Below are 22,656 nucleotides of genomic sequence, written 5' to 3'. Positions count from 1 at the left end.
GAGAAAATAATTTAGGATGAAAGAGTTGTGGTTGTAAAAGAAACCTGTGCTTTGTGATAAAGAGCAACTTACTGAGCAGGGGCATCACCATTGGTAGTAGATTCCTGCCCTGTGCTGGTCCAGTGGTATTCACTCTTCACTTGGCATTCATCTACTCCAGGAACAGTGATCACAAAACCTTGTTTTCGAAGTGTTTGCTGTATATGGTCGTGACAGGTTTGTCGTTTCTCCTCTCAAGGCAGCTTTTCCTTCTTTTCCATCTGTCTCAGTGGATGTTGCCAACATGGCACTATCCATCTGGCCTTGACTGCTGGAAAAGGTTTTGCTGTTTTCACCCACCAGTCATCCTGTGAAAGTTGTTATAAGATGGGCTGTGAGATGAGCACCTCTGTCACTGGGGACAAGTGAAGCTTGGTAGAAACAAGTCCCAAGTCGGTGTGGTTCAATTCACAGGGCTTGCCCAACAGCTCTGGCCCAGCACCAGGTAGTTTGTGAGGTATTGCTCATTTTGTTTAGAAAAAAAAAAAAGATAAATCCCCTTACCAAGTCTTCATTAGGTAACCATTTGACTTCACCGATGTAACCTTAATCCATTCTTTCCCTACTGTTTTGTTAGCCCCTGGTCTTGCATCATGTTAAAAAGGCTCTACTGCAGGGGTTTTTAACCAGGTGTGCACGTAGAGGTATTGCAAGGCTTTTCAACCTGAGGGTACCCCCCCACCCAGCACTTCTGCCACTGATGCTTCCACTGCTGGTTGGCCACTGGAGGACCCTTCCCACCCCACCTGTTTGTCAGCCGCCCTCTGGGGGAGCCCCCGTTTGTTGTCCATCCGCTGGGGACCCCTTCCTTCCCAACTAGCCGCCAGGGGTACACAGACTCAAAAGGGGTGAAAACCTCTGTTCATTTGGAAGCTTTTTGAGGTAGAGGTTGGTGAGTCATCTTATTTTGCTTGTGGGGCATCCAACACCTGATCTCACAATTCAGTTTCCTGGTGGGATCTATAGGCTTACTTATGAGGGTACTGGCAAGATAGAGAAATATAGCAAGAATGCCCAAAGTAGTGTGACCCTCAGTTTTAAAAATCAAGCTAGATTGTACGATGGCAAGTGGAAGGGATGAAAACAGTGCGAAGCTGGCCATGGAGGGGATACACTGGGTTGGAAACACTGGCGGGTGGAGGGAGGTGTAGGTGGGAAGCTCCCTCAGGTAGGGTGAAGTTAACGCTGTGCATTAGGGACTCTTTCCGGGCGGCTTCAGGGGACATTCCTGGAATTCTGCTTCTCGGCACCTTAGGAGAAGGTAAGTGCAGAGACTGAGAGACCATCCTCTTGTCAGGGACTCCAGCCTCCTGTTTGGTTTTCAGTGAGGATATGATTTTTGTCCCCCTGGCTCAAATATTCAAAGGCAAGACAATTCCATGTGCAGCCCCCGTGGAGAAAATTCTCACGAAGAGGTTGATCCTTTGCATTGCTATTCGTATGTGTTTTTATTTCACACCTGGTAGCATATGTTCTGTTTATTAAGGTCTCCTTGGGTGTCATTTTGAAGTTCTAACGCTTAATTATTCTTAACCATCTTTGCAGGGAAAATAATAGCTCTGAGTAATTCACAAGTGGGAAAATGTGCGTTTGCTAGACCACTTGCTAGCTTCAAAATGGCTGAAGGGGTTTGCTCAGCCTTTCCCAATAAATGGCCTAAAGGAGAGGATGTTAGTAGGGAAAGTTTCAGCCCATTAGGCAAGTGTTTCAGAAAGTTATAAACGAATGGTTTTTCAGCCTTAACTAGTGCATGTGGGACTACTACAATCTGCAACTCATTCGGCATCCCAGAAGTGATGGTTCTTACTTGAAAGGTGTTTGCTGGTAAACAAAGATTAGAGCAGTGGGCTTGCTCTTCACTTCTAGCATCCTTCAATAGGAAGTTTGGCTCTCCCTGTACAGGTTGCATCTTTCCAAAGAAGCCGCAACCGGGAGCAAAAAGAAAAACTAAACCATTCCCAAGAGCATAAAGATTGTTTCTGAAAGTTTCTACATGCAGTCCTTTGTGGCTGCTGCTTTCTGCAGACGGTAGAAATTTTCAGGGTTTTAGATGTATGCACAGCAGTTGTGTCTCCTTAGTCTGGACTTTTACACTGCATAGACCAAATAAATGCATAAATAATAGAAACCTTTCAGAGCCACGTGAAATCCTCAACTGATTTTAAAAGCAGTTCATCATGGCTTTTCAGTGTGCTGTTTTAATCCCAATCTACGCTATTGATTTTTCAATTAATCTTTTAATCACATCTGTGCATGAAAGAAGATAAACATCCCGTTTATCAGCTTTAATAAAAGTGGCATGCAAAATTAATTTGCTGTAGCAGCAGAATGAGCAAAAGAATCCTTAAGGTTTTTCTTTGATTTTGTTGTTCAAGTTGCATGAAGTATTTGCATTGGGACAGCAAATAGATAAACTTCCCCTAATACAGTAAGAACATAAGGTGCCTTAATTAATCAAATGCTTTGGTCTTTTTATTCCTTTGACTGGTTAACCTGCTGGGACCCTGGATACACAACACTGTTTCTAATGACATCTTTTGATGGTGTGGTTGTTTTGGTCCACGTACTTACCATTGTCAAAATTCAGAAGATTATTCAGCATGAAATTTTAATAGTATCTATATATAGTAGCAGTTTTATATTCAGGCATTACAAAGGGCTTATTTTACAGATGGGGTGCAGAGAAGCTATGACTTGTCTATAGTTGTGCAACAGATTATTATTGCTGGAGTCAGAAATAGAGCTTGGCTTCCAGAGACTACTTTCTAGTGTTGTAAATGTATATAAAAAGAGCACTACAATATGTATAAGCCCTGGGGGAAGCATGTTTAAAAATACTGGAAGATTTTTAATTTGTTGTTCGGAAGCGTGGTTTTGTATAACTAAATTCTAATTTTGGAAGGTGGTTTCTGCCAAAACAAAACTCCTTTCAGCCACCATGTTCTTCTTTCTTTTTTCCACATTGTGTTATCAACAACCTTTTTGATTATAAATTAACTGTATACATTTACAGGGTTAGCTAGAATTTACCTACGCTTTCCCCCTTCCATTCTTTATGCTCAGGAAGGAGGCAGATTTGTCTATAGCTTCCATTTATTCTCATTAAAATCAGATGAATTTGCATTTCAATTTTTAAATCTTGTTCCAGGCATTTTAAGCGGCCTGATTGTATGGAAGTGGGTCGTATTAATTGCAAATGGGCTAGACATCTGTTCACTAAGATGGAATTATTTTTTTTTCAGTTCAGTCTTTGGTTTTATATATAGTATACGTAGCATGGGTTCTCTAGTGAAGATTGATGCTGCTTTCTATTGGGAGCCAAGATATTGTGGTTTTATTATTTGACCAAAAAAAAAGCCATTGACTGAATTTTTTCTATAGACTCTAATCCTCAGATCATTTAAGCATTCATTTTTCCTGTAGTGTATTTATCTGCTAAGTTGCACTCAATTGGTTATGTCATCCTTGACTGGAACAGTTTTAATACTGGTTGTTTTTTCATTTTACAAATAATCTTTTTTCCAAAATGCTAATCAAAATAAGTGTTCTCTTTTAAAAATCTGGTAATTTCTTTAGATCAGTGATTCTCAACTCGAATGCCGCGGCACTCTAGGAGCCTGTCCTTTCAAGGGTGCTGTGGGGTGCCACTCAATGTTAGCACTGTTAGGTATGCAAAAATGTTAAACCTTGAAATTTCAGATAGGAATCCATAGCATCAAAAACATTCTGATCTGCTGTGGTCGTCTTCAGTTCTTTGCAATGGAAGAAATATTCTAGTTTTCTGTAGTCAAAAAACAAGTCAGCACTAAATGCTGGCATTCTCCAAGGTGTTTCTCAAGTCTGTTGAGGGGTTCCTCCAGTCTAAAATGGTTGAGAACCACTCTTTAACATTTTATCCTTATTTGCAGTATTCCTTCATCTCTCGTTATAAAGCAAAATTACCAAGTTTTATAGGTGGCTGTTGTAAATACTTCTTGTACTTACAGTATACTTGCATGGTCTCTAAGGAGCCAATTTAATGACCAGATGTCTTTAAGAGGGCAATGTTTATTCGCTAGGTGTTTGATATCGTAGAGACTGGGCAATTTCCAGTGTTAATCTGGGTGACTGAAGCAGAGGGTGTTTTGCTAGGTTTAGAGCTAGAAGGGCCAATCTCAAACCCTTTTTTCTCTTGAACACCATGTCATGACTGCCTTGACTGCTGCTGGTTCTTGACTGTCATCTTAGGATAGGAGCCACGAGTTGAGAGAGAAAGTTGAATTATATGTTGTAGTTGGGGAAGAACTGGTATGGAGCCAGTGAAGTTTATAAGCAGATATGTTGGGCTGAACAAAAGGAGTGTGTTGCTGCTTTTTGGAAAGATTTGTTAAGATGAAGAGGTGCCTCTTGATAAAGGAGGAAGGAATGGAGTGGAGATTGGTGATGGCGGACTGGAGATGAATACACTCTCCTTCAGTTCCTTTCGGACTGGATTTAGCCAGATAAAGGGCCACAAATCCATCTTGGCGCACATCAGTAGAGCTTGGTGTATGTTGATGTAAATTAGATATCCTTATCCTTTGTAACATTACTAGAACATTATAGTTTAGAATAAAAAAAAAAAAGTCTAGGAAATCATTAAGTCTTTAGTAGCGAATTAATCTTCCATTGGACTCAGATAGTTGTACCATAAATGTAACTGGACCACTGGCAAAATCTGTCTTCTAACCTTTCAGCAATATTGTTTGCCAGTTTGTTCTCCTTATTAACGGAATATGCCTTGTTATTGCGGGAAAAGATCACCAGCTCATCCTTAATATGGGGAAATCATTTAAAGTCCTTAATTTATGTTGACTTTTTAACGTGCACTATTGCAATTAGGTTAGATTAATGAAAGGTAAATTCCAGCCCCCACATAAGAAAAAAATCCTTGTAAAGCACCTAATTAGCATGTTTGTTTGTTTAGCCTCTAATGGCTTAATTGCATCCTATCTTGCTATTTACAAATAGGCATCATTAAAGAATAATGAGCATGTAGAAGAAAGCGCAGCATTCATACCAGCAGCAGATGAGAGAGAGAGGGGGAGAAGTGGAGAGAGACAGTGACTAGTTGAACACCTCTTCCTTTCTACTACTTTTATTTTTAATTCACATGCGTTATGATTTTCAGTTGTTCTGCTGATTAGTAAGATGCAACCGATAAAAAGTCTAGGTCTGGCTATTTTGCAAGGAGCAGGTGGCTGGCCTTTTGCTGGCAAGCGTACCCGAGCTGGTTATGCTTTTAATTTGCTGATGCATTACTCTCTCATGAAATGAACAAAAGCACACACATGCACATATAAATTCACACTCCTTTTGACATTAGCCACGAGGTCTCCAAGTTAACTGAACATAATGTTTTTTGCCAGTTTAGCTCTGCATTGCAGAGCATCTGCATTTCAAATCGGGTGAGGATTCCCTGGGACTTTGAAAGGAAATATGGAGCTTTGGGAATTTTCCTGCAGAGTATTGGAGCTTGCTGCCTTTAGCAACCTCTCCCTTTACATAAAATGCAAAATAACTCTGAGAGGATGTTTATTGCACCGTTCAGCTAGTGTCTTTCAGAGCCCACCAGTTTGGTGTAACCTTCAATGGAGAGGCAAGGTTAGAAGGGAAATTCAAAGAAATTTTCTCCAAACAAAATTTAAACCGTTTACTTAAGTGTTAAACCAGTGGGTACATCTTCATAAGCAATTACGGTGCCTGAATAAACTGTGGAGCTTATTGCTTTGGAGTTGATTGCTCCTGGGTGTGCCATTTGAACGTGTGCCTGGGAGCAATTAACTCTGGAGCAGAGTATGGAGCCTGAGCAGAGCAGCCCCGGCTGGCAGGGGGCCCTGGGGGTCAGCCTGGAAACCAGGGGCTGCCCCCCCCAGCTCATTGTGCTGTGGAGGCGCTGGCTAGGGCACAAAGGAGCTTCAGTGTGGGGCTAGCTGGCAAGCAGCCCCCGCACTAAAGCACCCTCATGCCCTAGCCAGCTGGGGCAGTGTCTACATGTGCACTGCTGCAGATTTTTTTTTTTTTTTTTTTTTTAAAACTCTGCAGCAGGATAGTGCTTGTATTGACAAGTACTATCCTGCTGCAGAGTAAATTAGTGTACTCCAGCTTAATATGCATGTAGATGCTGAGACATTTACTGTGCTGCTAATTAGTCAACTGCACAGGAAATGTCTTGTGTAGATGCATCCAGTTTGGAGGAGCTAACACTATATTCATTTTCTTTTCTAACAGTAAGAATCTTATAATTTTATAGGAGTCTGTATATGTCCCCCATTCTTTGCATGAAACGTTCCTCTTGTGCACTTGGAGAGTTCTGTTAGTGGTAGGTGTAAAACATTTTTAAATCTAGGATTTTACCAGTGGATTTTTATTTTACACGTCTTTGTCCGTAAAGCTCACAGCAGTGTTGCAGGTTTCAGTGAATTTTGTGTTCTTAAGACGACCACCTTCTCTGGGAGCTGCCTATGACACTAAGCAAGGGCATTATGAATATCCCAACTGGCAGATTTGCTCTGTAGTACTTAGAAGCAAGTTAAAACAGCATTGTTAGTAGACACAAACCGAAACAAGGAGCCGCATGAGTGTTTAACTTGCAACTGTTCCATTTTCAGCTCTCAGAACTATGAGGCATATTTTTCCATTCATATTAATTGAATTTTAAAGTGACCTTGTACATGTATTGATTTGAATTAAAATTTTCTACATCAAGGGCAAGTTGGCACATATCCTACAGGCAAAATATTAAAAAGCCAAGTGCTGTCTAACAGGGTATCGACAGATGAAGTTGAAATTTAATGGGAAAAGTTGACTTTAAGAAAGCAACATTTTTTCCCTTTTAATACAATGGAAAGGTAGCTGTTCTGCACAGGGAAGTCATCCTGTTTGATTGTTATCTGCAGAGGTCAGGGGGCACATTTAATGTTCATTAAAGAGGGATTGGCAAAGTGGAGCTTGACCTCCAGGGGAAGAGACTTGCACTGCTGGTACTCCAAGTAGTACTATCAAATTACTCCCTCTGTTAGAGCTTTTAGTGTTTTATTCCTCTGCATTGGGTGATCTGTTGGACCACAACTGAAGTCTGCCATATTTTGACCCTTTGGGCTAGGCATGATAACTTTAAGCTGCTGGAAATCAGGAGATGGGAGTATGCTGAATGGGGACTAGACTCTTCTAGTCTTGAAAGAGTCAGTGACACTGGAATGAAAAGTCTCTGTGTGCTTACATGTAGGAAAGCTATTTTGGTTCATTTTTGTAAGAGTTTTCTATGTATTTGTTTTATTTCTTTTTCTGAATTTTGCACAATTATTTTCATGGTAACTAATGCACTTGGTGGACAGGTACAATAGTACTCTTAATACAGTTTAAAAGCTCCGGGCTGGTGGAGATGCATGATGGTGGTTTTAAAGGTTTTTTATCTGCAGTTTTTTTTAGAATGACTTGCACTGCTCAATCATGGCTTTTTTTTTTACTTCCAAGAAGGATAACAGCTCCAATCTCATACCATTACAACATGCCACATTGCAGTGTATTGCCTGTCTAAAGTGCATGTGATTGATAAGAGCCCTAGTGATTTGTTTAGATATAAGATTGTGTGTCTATGTTTGTGTGTCTTTGTGTGAAGAAAATATGCGATTAGCCTCCTAGAAACGTCCCTTGCAAAAATGAACTTTTATGCAGTCTTTTCATTGCATAGCTTTTCACTGTTGACAAAATACATTTTCACATATAATATTAACAGCAATCAGGTTGACTCTTACTTTTTAATGGATTATTTATAAAACTTAGAATTTCCACAAAAGACAACTTTTACTAATACCTGTCCAAATAAACTTAAATTCACAATTAATTTGCCTAGAGAAACTCTCTTTTAACGTCTTCAATATCTACTCAGTGTTTTTAGAAAATCAAAATATGTCAATGATTTTTCGGCAAATAATATAAATGCAAAGTAGCATATGTGTGGGGAATCTCCGGGATTATTTAATGATTATTTAATGAAGTTCTTTAAAATGATTGCCTACTGTAATAGTAAACTAAAATAAAAGCTGCCGTTTATTATTTTGTAAACAAGACAAATAAAAAATAGGCTTGTGATTTTCCAATTTATCCACAGTCTTTAATATTTTGATTTTTAAAATGACAGTGTATTTGTTTATGGGTTTTCTTAATATATTAGTTTTAAATATTTCACTGCACACTTGGCAGCATGATGTTGGTTTCCTTTGTTCCCATAGTGGAAACACATTTTCTGGAGCCAAATGGATATTCTGAACTGCATAAGCCTATGGAGACTGATGGTATTAAAAGGAGGCATTCTTGGTATTTATTCACGGAAGAGGAAGGAATATTGCATTTAGTTCTTGGCATCTTGTTACCACAAAGATATTAACAAGCTGGAGGGAGTAAAGAGAAGAGCAACAAAAATGATCAGGGATTAAAGGGTATGATTTAGGAGAGTATTAAAAGCTAAATATGTAATGGCTATGCAAAGTAGTGTGAGTAATAGAGAAAGGAACAAAAATCCACACGTAAATTTAAAGGACATGCATCAAGGGTAAGATTTTACACTGTACTGTTAATAGACATAAAGCAATCCAGGGTGTTGTGAAGTGAGAGCAGCTTTAAGCTGCTGTTTTGCCCTCCCGATTCTGAATTGCCCAGCCCCACAGATTTCTTCCATGTCACACGTACAAGAGATCAGTAGCAGAGTACACACAGCAACTTAGGTCGTTGTACAGTGGTCATCATACACTTTCCCTTCATCTGTGTGCACTCAAGGGAAGTAACTCAACCATAGATATATTGACTGTAATAAAGAAGTTAAGATAAGCTCCTCTGGTTGATGACAGGGAGCAGTGCCATCCATGCAGCATCTCCTTTCTTTTTTACAGTAGATATGAATCTACCTCATACCTATGGTAGCAAGCTTACAATATGCCACCTCTGTCCTTCCGTGCTTTCTGTTGCCCTCTTATCTCTCTTACCCTCTGAGAGATGTTTTGAGTTGGCTGCATTTATTAGTATACAAGATGTAATCAAACCTGGCTCTTCACAGTATGGACTTGATGGGGACTGCTAAGCCCTGGGTCACATTTGGGCTTTTAAACCATATATATTAATAGGCACATACATGACTACTTGCCAAACTTGCAGTCCCACAGCTGTGGCTCACATTAGTCTATGTCCTGTTGAGAAATGAAGTGAATGAAAATGTCATAGTCCAACCTCAGGTAGTCACAGAATAGGATTAGTGGCTGGAATCCAAAAATGTAGGTTGAGGGATACCATTTTCATCTTCCTGGAAAATGATTTTAATGCCAGTTATATCAGTACAAGTTGGGGTGGGGGCTACTTGGACTACCTACAAGATCCAAGGGACTTGTTCCCAGACTCCATTTAATTTTTTTTGGCATTTGAAGCTATTAAGCTAGTGATGTGGCCTTCTGATGTGTTCTCCAAAAACCTACTGGTCAGAGCCTGAGGAGCAGCTTGTCTGCGATGTACTGCACAAACAAATGGGGAGATATACACTCATCCCGTATTTTCTGAAAGTGATTAAGTTGTGGGCATCGTGTCACTCGTGTAGAATAAGCTCAATGGCTGTTCACCTCCTGGAGTTTGCAGCAATCTTGTGGACTCCTGTTTGTGATGGCAACGGTGATAGCTGCTAGTGTGCATCACAGAGCTGATGCCCCTCAGTGATGGACCTGTTCACTACCAGTAGCAGCACTGAGTGCCAGGAGTTTTATTCCAGAGAGGATGCTTTTCTTCTTTACACAGAATCACCTGGTCCTCATGGGAATAGTCAAGATTGAATGAGAAAAACCTATGATTGTTCTCCACTGTTAACTGGGTGAGGTACTTTCGTAACAGGCATGCTACACTTTCACCAGCTGAGAACCACTGTTCAAGGTTTCTGCTTCCCTGATTTATCTCCAGGCTGCTGCAATGGTGCCCTGTGGTGGAACTGTCCTGCACACCTGTTTCCAGGAGTATGCGTACCTGAAAGCTTGCAAAGAAGAATTTTTCCAACTATTTGAGTTGGTCTAATAAAAGATATCAGGTTTATCCAAGGAATCTTGTCTGCCCATGTCCTGAGACCAATACGGTTACAACCTATACCCCTGTTTCCAGGAGACACTTTTATACTTGGATCAGGAAACAGCTACAAGTAGGAGTTCCTGGCTCTTTGGGCACGTCTCAGAAACAGAGGTGAACAGGGCAGTGACTGCAGTGGCGACAGCATCAGCTCTGGCTCCATGGTATCCTTGATAGGGTCTCAAGGCACCCCAGTTGAGACCTACTGATGAAACTCCAGCCTCACGGCACCTACGAGCCATGCTTTCAGCTGTTCCAGTACCATGGAGAGAACCCAACACATCAAGAAATCCATCCACGGGGCAGGAAGACAGCAAGTTCCCAATATGGGCAGTCCAACCCAGTGCTGAAGGTCCTTCCCCCTTATTACACTTTCCTTCAGCAGGTTTTGAAGTCTGCTTTACAACAGCTTCCTCTAGTCAGTCCACTGTGCAGTTGTGCTTGAGATGTTCTTACCTCACTGCCTCAGATTTTCACAGTGAGCTGTTGCACATTTACATACAAGTTAGAGACCCTGCTTCTCTTTGGGACTTCAGTATAGTCCACAGGTCCAGGGCTCTGACCCTGAAGAGGGTCTTTCTAGGTGACCTTGTTTCAAGCAGAAGAATGTGTTTGGGTCGGGGATTTGTGACTGATCTTCCCTCAGCAGTGTTCTGTAGAGTAAGGAGAGTGGGGAGAAATAACCCACAACACACTTACAGGCTCGGCAGTGCTCTGCTTGCTAGCAACACAACTGAATGAGACCTGGGTGTCACGACTGACAACAAAATGAACATGAGCCACCAATGCAATGCTGTAGCTGGCAGAGCTAACCAAACGCTAGCATGCATCCACCGAGGCATCTTGAGCAGGGCAAAGGATGGCATCCTCCCACTTTACTCGGCTTTGGTGAGAGAGCAGCTGGAGTACTGTGTCCGCACTTCAAGAAGGATGCGGAGAAGCTCAATACAAGTCCAGAGGAGGGCCTCATGCATGATTAGACGTCTGGAGACCAAGACTTATGAGGAGAGGCTGAGGGACTTGGGACTGTTCAGCCTGGAGAAGAGAAGACTCAGGGGGGTCTTGGATGCAGCCTATAAATAAATCAGGGGTGTACATCAGGGTTTGGGGGAGCATCTATTCACCAAGGCCCCCCAGGGAAGGACAAAAAATAATAGGCACAAGCTGATTGAAGATGGCTTCAGGCTAGACATAAGGAAAAACTTCTTTACAAGCCAAGTGCTGAGGGTCTGGAGCAGGCTTCCCCCAGAAGTGGTACAGTCACCCACCCTGGCAATCTTCTCTTGACATCCAGTTGCTGGGATCACCTGACTCCAGTAGTCTTTCCCACCCAGGTGCAGGGGAGCTGGACCCCATGATCTGTAAGGTCCCTTCCAGCCCCTAAAATCTATGAAATTGTCTGAGGTTTGCAGTAGAAGCACAGTCCCTCTAGTATGCTTTAATCGTGACTGGACAAAATGCTGGAAAATATAATAGAAAGCTGTCTTCCACTTGCAGGGAGATGGATTTAAATAAACCAGTTCCAGTTCTGACTTCTGTGCTTTTTTATGGTGGAGGGAAAACTCTATGAGACTGTATGTGTAGCAAAGCACGAAGACAAAAATCCATGTTAGACATGTATCTTGTTAACAATCTTGAAATGCAAATTAATCTTTGAAATGCAAATTGATTTTTATATTAAAATGCCTTCTTAATTGTATTTTGTCAATAATATAATTTAGGATTATATGTTTCTATGCTCAGCCAGCCTCTGCTTGTTTCCCTTGATGCCAGTTTTATTCTCTTCACTTTGACCCCTTACAAGAGTAAATGAGAAACCACTGAAAATACTACTTTACTCTGTTTCGTAACTCCAGCTTCTTCCCACTTGAACTTCTTCCCCTTTTTTGAACAGCTTTCAGGCTTTACATTTTTATTAGTGTGAAAATGTTTTGCTTCAGACCCATAACATGTATTTCAAGGGCAGGGTGAGCAAAGTCTAATTGCTTTTTTTTTTCCAAAGTATTTCTCTAAGAATGCAGTAATGTTGAAGGCATAAGGCATAGAAAATATGTTGAAAATAATAACATTTGCTCATTATTTTTGACATATCATTGAATTGTTTTGTTAAGGTAAGTGGGAGAGAGTTGCTTGACAGTGTCCTGTCTGCACTAGTGAATGTCATGAATTCATACATTTTTTAGTCACAAATGAATGACACTGTTTATTCCATGTCTCTTAATCTGCCTCTTCCTCACACACATAGTCTTTTAGATGTTTATTTTAGTCTTTCAATAAAATGTTGCAAACTGAAATTTTAACAACGTGAGCTGTTAACTCCATGACCTTGTGAAATGCCAACATCACCAGCTCTCATTCAACTTTGGTTTTGTTATCCTTTAATTGACAGGTTACCTTAGGAAAAGTGCTAAAAGTGATAGTGGTGATGCGGAGTCTCTTCATTGACCGGACAATAGTAAAAGGATATAATGAAAACGTCTACACTGAAGATGGCAAGGTATGTTGATCACATTTCCAGCAGTTTAAAATTTATGCTTGTGATGTCTTTTTTTTTTTTTTTTTTTTTTTAAAGCATATAAAAAAAGAAGAATCCCATCACAAGTGGCTGTGCTAACATGAAGCCATCCTAAGTATCTGTTCTGATGTTGTGTAAGGACTTGTAGTAGAAATGATATCTTTTATTAGATCAACAAGGTTTTTGCAAGAATAATCTTCAATTGCAAGCTTTTGGGCACAAACACCCTTCATCAGGCACTGGAGAAAAGATTTTAAAAGTTCTCCTGGGTAGAAAGGAAAGTTCATATTTCATAGGATTTCACAGAGGAGTCAATAGATGGAAAACTCCTCCGGGCAGTTGGTTCATAGCTGGTATGAAGCCTCTCACCTCCTGTGAGGTTCTGTGATGATGCAAATGACCTTGAAACAAAGGCAGGAGCAAGATCTTGGGTTTCAGGTGGCCATAGTTGTTTCCTGCTGGAGGAATTATGAGGATTTTGTTTAAAAAATGAAAGCATTTCATTTTTGATGAAATGTGCAAAACATTTCACTTTAAATTTAACACCCTTTGCTCAGAATTTTCATACCCAAACATCTGATTTTTCTCTAAGCCTTGATGCTCTTGCTTGAATTTCTAATTTATCACCTTGGACCCCAGTTGCCTCATTAATAGTGTCTACTGAGGGAATATTTTTGTCAGTGTACCAGCTCTTCAATAGCCCAGGGTTCAGCATTTCTCTTTTTTGAGAGCCACTGGGAAATCTTGGGCTAGTTTTTGCACTCAACTTGATAAGCTCAGCAATGAAATCATTGGTTGTCCTCAGTAAGTTGTTTGTTGGAAATAGTGCGTCTTGAACAGCAGCTATTAAAGGAAGGGTAACCTGTTTCCATGAGTGATTTGCTTTATGAAGAATTCGTCCTGCTTGAACCCCCTAATTTCTTTTGACTGCATACACTCCGTATGGCTCTCTGTAGAGCATCAGAAGATGGTAATGGGACCTGACAGCCTTCAGCTCAGTTGGTTTCTCTCCTCCAAATGGAATGGGCTCTCTTGTTGAGATACCCGCTAGGACTCGCTCTTTGCCAGTAACAAGTACTAAGCACCTTTGCCTTTCCCATTTTCTCTGGAGCTTTCTCTTCTTATTATGAATCCTATTAAAATACAAAGTTCATTATATGTAGATGAGTACTCAGCACCCATAGGCCATGTTATAATGAGGTGATGGGGGTTTTTTTCTTTCAAAAGAGATAACTGTGTTTTAATATATAGCAGCACATTACGAACTGACCCTAGGTTCAGTAGCTCTGAGTTTGATCCTCTTTTCCACAGAAGAGGTTAGGAGTTGATTTACAACTTCATTTTCCAGGTAAGAAATTTTCCCTCTGGGGGAAACAAAAAGAGGGAAATAGAAAAACAAGAATTGCCTGGTATTTTTTTTTTAAAGCCTGCTTAATAATGCAAATCAGCTGTAACTACACATATGGAACAAAAATCTCTCTACTATACACCATGGAGCAAGAGAGAGATTCTGAATGTTACTGAAAAAAACCTGACTTCTTGAGCTTCAAAAGTTTGTCTTGCAGAGAAAAATGATACTCTTACTCTCCTTAAAGCACCGATAGAGCTTGATGATGAGTTCTTATATCATGTGGCACTCAGGTGTGTGGTATATTTTGTCTGATTCTCATGCCTTTTTAAGCTCCCTTGAAATATAGTAATACTGCATTTAGTTACAAGCAAACTGATAAAGGTTATTCATGAAACAGGGGGCCCAGCATTGGACAGTTGGTTAGGTCAGTGTTACGTCTCGAGAGTAGTATATCATGTTAGCGCGACTCCCAGGCTCTGCAAACTCCTGCAGTGAAGATGCTGAGTGGATCACCCCAAGAACCTTGTCTGAGTGGATCCGTGTCATTTGCATGGCGGTGCATGTACAGTTCCAGTGGGCCAACCCAGATCTTTACCAATCTTGGACTTGGGCCCAAATTTTATTGCAGGTATAAAGAGGCACAACTCTATCACATCTTACGCACTTAAATTGGGACTAGATTTGGTGCGAAGCAGAGAATAAATATGTAGCTTGTTATTTGAGCCAACTGGAACGTAGATTGACAAATGGGGGGCTCCTTGTTGTTCCCTAATTAACTACGTTGGTAATTGGTGAGGAAGAGTGGGGTTGTACTCTTGCAATGATTCACTTTACTTATTGGGCCTGCTGGGAACGAGCGATTATAGTCCATTGCTATTACAGTCGAGTCCAATTCCTTTTCAGCAGGCACTTTGGATAAAGCACTTGAGTGAGGTTTCACAGCGCTACTCTAGCTTTTCAGTTCCCAGCCTGAGCTGAGAAAAGCAGCATTTGGAAGAGAGACAGAGGAATAGAAGTGAAAGGAAAAGCTTATAAGGAGTTCAGATAACTTGTTTTTTTCATAAAAGACAGAGAAAAAGAGTAATGTTCAGGATCTCACTGGGCATTTGGGAGATATTGTCCTAATGAGCAGGTTACTTCATAATTGTCTGTTTTAGAATTTCTTGTATATTGCTAGGATGCATATGATATTCACAGTCAGAAGCAAAAATTCTCAACTAAGTGGTCTCAGGTGGTGTGGCAGTTCCCACCCTTCTGTCTTTTATCATAAGCTGAATAGAGAGGGAAGTTTGAACTTGACCAGATTGCTTTACAGACAGTATTCACTTAATCCTGCTAGCGCTTCTGGGAGGCAGATCCAATAACCAGTGAAAGTAAAATGTGGAAAGGAAGCGTCTCGGAGGAAATAGAGTAGGAAGGGAATTTCTGACTGATGAGGCAACTCGGGTAAGACTAGCCCCCTAACAAGAATATGCCAAACAAGGAAAAGGATGCCAGAATTGGAGGATTATATGTGAAGGTGGATTTGGTAGTTGATAGGGGGACAGAATGGAGTGGGAGAGACATGTAGGTAGAATAGAGGTATAGCCAACTTTTGTGTGGTTTTGATTTTTAAAAGGAAAACGGTGTCAGGGTCCTCTGGGCTGCAGATGTGAACAAAACACAAATAGAGATTTGTGGGGAGTGGTATACATGTTGGTACTTTAAAAACTGAGGCCAGGCATGGCTGGGATTACAGATGCAGTTAGTGTGGTGGTCTCTCCTGGACATTGCTAAACCATTTATTTGGCTTTATTTTGAAGTCTGGCATTTGCACAAGAAAACTGAGATTAGCACAGTCAGGTTTTTAGAGATTGTTATGGAAGTACATCGGCAGAGGTGTGAGAGCTTCCAAAGAATCGGCCTCTCCCGCAGCTAGTCCGTTTTTATATGGACGAGGAGAAATGATACCAGATTTAAAATGAAGATGGGAAAAATAGGTTTAGCTGAAGGTCATAACCTTGCATGGGTTGAAACCTGTTTTTTTTCTGTTTTGGCTTTTTTTTAAGATTCCTCCATTCTGGCCAAAAATTAAGAATGGGTAGGTTTCTGAAAAGTGCAGGGGAGGTTTAATACAAGTTTGATTGTACTTATATTATGAATTATTCACAAGACCTGCAGAACATGCCTTTGCCAGGTTGCCCGACTATACAACTCAATTAATTTTTGGTGACTTTTTTTTTCCAAAAGGAAAATAAAAAAATAAAAAAGAAGTGAGATCTGGCAGCCTTTGCCATGGAGTTGATTCTGTATTCTGATTATTCTGCAGTTTCCTCAGCTCGCTTTGCTGGCCCATTGCATCCACCACATACTGAGGCATTTTAATTAGCTGTAGCTATAGTGATGGCATTGTGCCACCCTGATTTCAAACTTGGACATACTTATTCTGCACTAGAGTCCAAACATGGGAAGCAATTATTACTAGTGCCATTCAGATTTCTGAGCAAATAAATCCATGCAGCTCATCCTTGCAGGGCAGGTTTTTCATAAACTAAGCCATTAGTAGCCTAATTCTGTTAATAAACACAAGACTGCATTGAGATTTGCTTGGCATGATGACACGCCACTTTTCTGTAAGTACAGGAACTAACAAGACCCGTGACATGGCACATTTGCAGTGGGGGCTTAACATCCCTACCTGGCCAAGTTCATAATTTTGCATCCGTTAGCCCTAACCAAAGAAACATAAATGTCTCAGTTGAATTATCATGTTAAGAAACTTGGGTTATGTTAATGCTATGGCTTCATTAATTACCCCGTATCAATAAGAAAAGGCAGCTTTTAGCCTCCTAGCGTAAGAGAGGAAAAGAAGTAGTAGTATCAAAGGAAAGCTTCAAAGGCAGCCAGAACTGTCTCTCGGGTAATTTCTGATCCCTGCATTCTTTCCACTTCAAAGCTGGATGTGTGTGTGTTTGGGTGAAGGGAGGGGGGGGTGAATCCGATTCCTCTAATAAGTGTTGGCACCAGACCTGTTTGATATTAGATGCAGGGAACATTTTGATTTGTTATCGCCTTTGAAATCGTTCAGACGACCTTCAGAAAATGGCCTCTTGTTACTTATGCCGGGGGTGGGTGGGGAGAGAGGGGCACTGGGAAAAAAAGCCCCAGTTTAATTCACATTCAGAGGATGCTCTGAAATTGTGCTTTCAGCAGTTTTTTAGTTACAAATGTGTGTCTTGATTGAAAGTGAAAAGTTGAGGAATAATAGACCTGTAACAATGCAATCTTTAGTACGCCTTTGTCTTATTCCTCCGTTTTCATGGGGAAGGGTGGGCAGCCATTTAAGATGCTTGCATATGGTTTTTATTTTTAAGCTTGGCTAGCATTGGGTCTGTATGACATTTATTACTTTTTCTGCTCTTTAGTCTTCGTGCCAGATAAATATTCAGAACCTGTTGAACTCATGATAATGTAGCATCGAACTCAGAGATTTTTATAGTTAAAGATTATTTTTAATCAAAATGAAGAGGATCATATATTTTACTTGCAGAGTGATCACTAGAAATTAACAAAATTATGTAACAAGCATGTGTTCCAATTATAGCATATCTATTTGCAGTTAAACACACACCCTTCAATTGGATGAAAGTAGCTAGACAACACATTTTAAATCAAGGTGGTTTGTCTTAATTTGTTGAGGTAGTTTATCAACCAGGCACATCTCTGTTATCAGAAACTCCACTTTTTCCACATCCATATTTCTTCCTGTGCTCCGTACTGGATGAAGCTATGAAGGTCAACTTCCTTGTGTACGTGGCCTGCCACAGACATTTCCTCTATTTCTTTCAGATGAAGTTTCACAACGTTATTTTGAAGGACCTATATGACAACCTATTCTGTTTCTCTCTTTATACCTCATTTATTCCCACCTACTTTGTCAGTAATACTAGCCATAAGTGGCCAGATATCCACTGGCCATATAGAGGCCACCATGCTTGTCTGCATATTACCATGTTTACTTGAATATAAGACAATCCTGATTATAAGATACCTAATTCTTAATTCTAACTAAACATAGCTGTAGTTATTTACATATATTACCCATGGACATAATTAATCCAGAATAGATGCATGTTACCTTTTTTGAACTGCTGCAAGTTTTGGCACAGGTACTTGATCACCACATTTTAAAGCAGCACTTTGGCACCTATTTATATTAAATACAAACCATGCATGATATTAGTTCAAAATCAAAACGCTCATGATTTGCTGTGTGATTCATTGGGCTGCACTGCAGCAGAGTCATCAGCATTTCAAGCTATGGTGACTCCACAGCTCAGCACTGCTTAATGTATGCTCTAGATACTGCCCCCTCCCAAGGAACCATGTGCTAATTAGCCCCCATTCTTGACTGGAACCAGGTGCTCTTGTCATGAGTCCTAGTAAGCTCCAAAAATGTTTATGCAGATGGTGCTCCGGGCACCCTGGACCAGCCTCACCTCATGGAGGGTGAGATCACACTAATCATATGTGACAGGCTGAGAGTGGGTGCAACAGAGGAATTGTTGGCAAACTGTTTTGGGCCCTGTTTGGTGATGTTTGCTAGACTTTTAAGGATGGTGAAGAAGCAGGAATAATTGGAAATGGGAAAGAAAGGTACAGCTCAGTTGTGGGGGTGAAAGGGAAGTTGAAATGTATGCAGTACAGTGGCTCACCATGACTTGAAAAAGAGTTGGCACTGTGAGAGACTGCATTTAATGGGCAGTACCATATATTTTATTCAAATGAGTTGCATTAACCTATCTTTGTGCTAGGTTCTGCCCACATAATGGAAAGGAGAGACTCCTCCTTAGCTTGTTCCTGTGTCGTATGGCCAAGGGTAAGCAAAACTCAGGAGGCAACCAAACCCCAAGCCTCTGGGTTTGGGCCTGCATGTAGGTTGATTGCCAGAGGATTTGGAAGCACCTGAAGCCCCAGCCTGGGTGATGCATGCTTGCCTGTAGCAGGGTCACGTATGGTTCTTGAATGACTTGTGGCTTTGGAATTGATTTGGCTAATTTGACCTGGGACACACAAACATTTCTGGTTTTTTTTTTAAAAAAAAATGTAGGTTTATCAAATGTAACAATTTTGGTGCCAAGGGAAGGATGTTGGCAGGGGCGGGGGACTATCTTGTATTCGAGTAAATACGGTAATCCCTTATGCATGAAACCTCATTCATGAAATGCTCCAGAGGGGCACTCTTACCTTCTCCAACTCCAAATTCCTCTTCAAAACTCACTTCTGCTGTCACATCTCCAAGAAATTAGGCCAGTTAATATGCAAGTCTGGGGTCAAAATCAAATGATAGGCAGTTATTCAACTTACAGTACAAACCTATGGAACCATTTGAACTTAACTACTCTTACCCTTGATTACCCTTTCTGTGTTTACCATGCTCTGTTGTTTTAATTTGTCTCAGATCAGATTGTAACCTCTTTGAAGCAGGGACTTTGCCTCTTCTAAAGTGCTGTGATTCTGTTTTGAGTTTGGGGGCATTATCATAATGCAAAGAATTAAAAATAACCAGCTATTCTTTATCATAATGAAGGAAGTAGACAAAAGAACAGTTCCCCCCCCCTTTGTTTCTGAATCACTGTCTTTAAGAAAGTAAACTTTAGCAGAACTGATTTAATATGGTTTGTTCCTCTTTTCTCCCACAAGTCTTACTCAGCTGCATTTCTCCTTTCTCTTACGAATGATTTGTTAAAATGTATTGGCAGTAATACAGTTAAATGGCAAAGAGGAGGCCAATGCAGCATTAACATTAAGCGTTATGAAAGTACTCATAAGGGTTACTCATTTAGGTAAATGAGTTAGCCTTGGAAATGTGAAGTTATTGCATAAACAGATTTACTATTGGGTGGTATATGTATATTGTATACAGTGATACCGTATTTGTCCCAAACAGCTTCCAAGTATAGTGCCAGCCCAGCAAAGCCTTCTGCAAGTGCTTAGCTGTAAGTCAGTAGAAATACCTATCTGTACAGTAGCGAGTCTGTAAACTGGGGCAGGATGTAAATAGCTTTGTGCAAGGCCCCAGTGCTGTTTTGTCCTTCCAAGTAGTAGTGTTTAGAAATAATGAGCAACTAGAAGCCCTGGATTCAGCTCTGACTCAGGGATTAACATAATCAATGTTTTTTATATCAATAAATATTTAAGACAGTGTTTATTTTTGACGAGAGTCTCTTTCACTGTGCTCTTTAGGGGCCTGGCTCCACTTCGCGTCTTCTGCAGCATCAACTCAAGCTTTCTTCCCTACAAGGTTGGCCAGAGTAGTGAGCAGCATTTAGTGATCTTTAGCAGTTTATCCCCTGATTTCCTGAGTTTCAGTTGGTATGTTGTTCTCTCTTTAGCCAAGCTTGCCAGCTTGAGCTTCTGGCTTTCTTCACCCCATGGCTGTAAACTGGACACTCCAGCTTTGACTACTTTACTCCCGGGACCTGTCTTATGAATAACACAGCCTTTAAATCAGTTAACCAATGAGCAAGGAGGCAGGTTCTCGAAGGACAAGGAGAACAAACCAAATGCTGGGCAACTGGTTACCACAAAATAATGTTCCCTTACAAAAATGCTGAATAAATGGATTAAATTTAATAAGGGCGCATTCAGAGCTGTATCCTTAGGAACAGTCAAACGCACAAAATACAGACTGCAGTACTACAGAAAAAGATCTGGGGCTTATAGTAGATCACCAGCTGAATAAGAATCAGCTCTGTAATATTATTGCAAAAAAGCTGCTAGCCTCCTAGATGCATTTATAAGTGTCACCAGGAGTGATTCTCCTGCTTTGTTCATCACTCCTCTAGCCCCATCTGGAGCGCTAGATTCAGCGGGGCACTGTAGTTGAAGCAAGATGTGGATGATATGGAGAGAATCCAGAGGAGAGCAAAAAAATTATTTAGCGGCCTAGAAAAAGTGACATGCCAAGGAAAGGTTGGGAAAACTGCGATTAGTTTAGTTTCAATAAGAGCAAACAGAAGTGGGGGGACTTAAGTCACAAGAAGGTCTGCAAAGAAGAGGACAGGACAAAATGGAATGGACATATTGCAATGAGAGAGATTGAGATGAGCTACTACGAAGTTTCTCATTCTGGGAATGGTTAATGCTGGAACAGATTCCCTAGAGAGGCTGTGGATCCCTCTCACTGGGAGTGCACGAGCGCAGGTTAGACAAACATTTGTCTGGGATAGTATAGGCATGGATGATCCTGCCTTCAGCAGGTCCCCTGAGGTCCCTTCTGGCCCTTCTTTCCTGTGATTAATTGACTTAGCAAAAAATCTGTGACTGCAGAGTCCTTAGGGCTCTAACAGATAAACGGGGGAAAGCACGCTTCACACAGCTGTCCTCTTTAAATGCTTTGCAGGTACTATCACTTTAAAAATCATGTTCTTAGCCCTTCTGGCAGGGGAGAAAACTTCAAAAATATAAATGAATTGTAAAGTGGAAGCTGAAAGTCTGGAGTAAAAGTCCACAGCAAGCCTGAGCTTTTGGTTTTATGGGGTTTGTGTGACGTTTTGCTACTATATTGTTACAAGCACACTAGGCTCTATAAGCCGTAAGGCAACTTGAAGGTGTGGAAAAGAGGGACAGACTCTGTCTCCCTTCTTCATGTCTTGTATGCGTATTGGGATGTACATTTGGATGGCAGGTAAGGTATCTACAGAACTTGGCACCTTAAGTCTAGCTTAAGAGTTTCCTTGCCTGGGAATCTAAATAGAACAGAATGAGGCGCGTTTGCTTTGGCCCCTGTACACCCGCTCCAGCTTAATTAAGCTAAATATTCTTTCTTCCAGTTTGTTGCTGAATCACTTATTTGTAGACACACCACCCGCAAAAGCCTAGCAGAAATGCCCTTGTTGTAGGGACAGGCTGAAGCTGATAAACATTCATACAGATCAGCACAATTGCTGGCAAATGAATGTAGATCTCGCTGTCTCTGAAGAGGCACAGTGCTTCAGGCAGACTTGTTTATGGGATTTTGTTAAAATTGTATGGTGGACTCTCGCAGAAGCAGGCTACTTTTTTCTTAACTCTAAAACTGGGTACGTTTAATTTAATTGGGTCTTGTTGTTAGATAGGCCTGTGCGAGTCAGCAGCGATCCAGTCTGGAGGTCTGGACTCGGTTTCTGCCTCAATCCGGCCGAAGCGGCTCCAAAGCTTCGGCACCGCCTCAGAGACCCGGCCATAGGGTATAATGAGGGAATCAATTAAATATCTATAACTTTGTTGTTTTTTGCCTGATTTTGAATGAAACTTGCAGGAGTGGTAGCCTCTGCTGAGAGCATGAAACATGCCAAGTTTCAAGGAGATCGGTGCAGGGGTTTGGGAGGAACTGTACCCCAAATTCTTGAAAGCCAAACTCATGTCACAGCTATGTGTTACACCACAGGGGGGTCAAAACTGCAGGGCTGGTGGCTCTTACTGAGGCCACAAAGCCTGCCAAGTTTCGAGGAGATCGGTGCAGGGGTTTGGGGGGAACTGCCCCTCAAGCTGCAGGACCTCCATCTAACCCAGGAGGTGCACAGCCCCACCAGGGGGGACGCCTTGTTGGACCTGGTGCTGGCCACAGGTGATGACCTGGTGCGGGGGCTGCGGGTGCTCGACCACCTGGGCG

The 22,656-nt window shown here is 41.2% G+C and overlaps 1 protein-coding gene across 1 annotated transcript in view; it reads left to right on the top strand.

Moving 5' to 3' along the window:
• The window catches only part of MED27 (mediator complex subunit 27), a 144,062-nt gene that overhangs the window by 103,556 nt on the left and 17,850 nt on the right, over positions 1-22,656 (top strand). The window contains exon 5 of the mRNA XM_019540833.1: positions 12,545-12,652. Coding sequence (XP_019396378.1) covers positions 12,545-12,652 — 108 coding nt within the window. The remainder of the gene's footprint in view (positions 1-12,544; positions 12,653-22,656) is intronic.

Source organism: Crocodylus porosus, unplaced genomic scaffold (genome assembly GCF_001723895.1).
Source record: "Crocodylus porosus isolate Cpor-Errol unplaced genomic scaffold, CroPor_comp1, whole genome shotgun sequence".
Lineage (NCBI taxonomy): Eukaryota > Metazoa > Chordata > Crocodylia > Crocodylidae > Crocodylus > Crocodylus porosus.
Note: the sequence above shows the minus strand (reverse complement) of the source record. Positions and strands in the feature narration are given on the sequence as shown.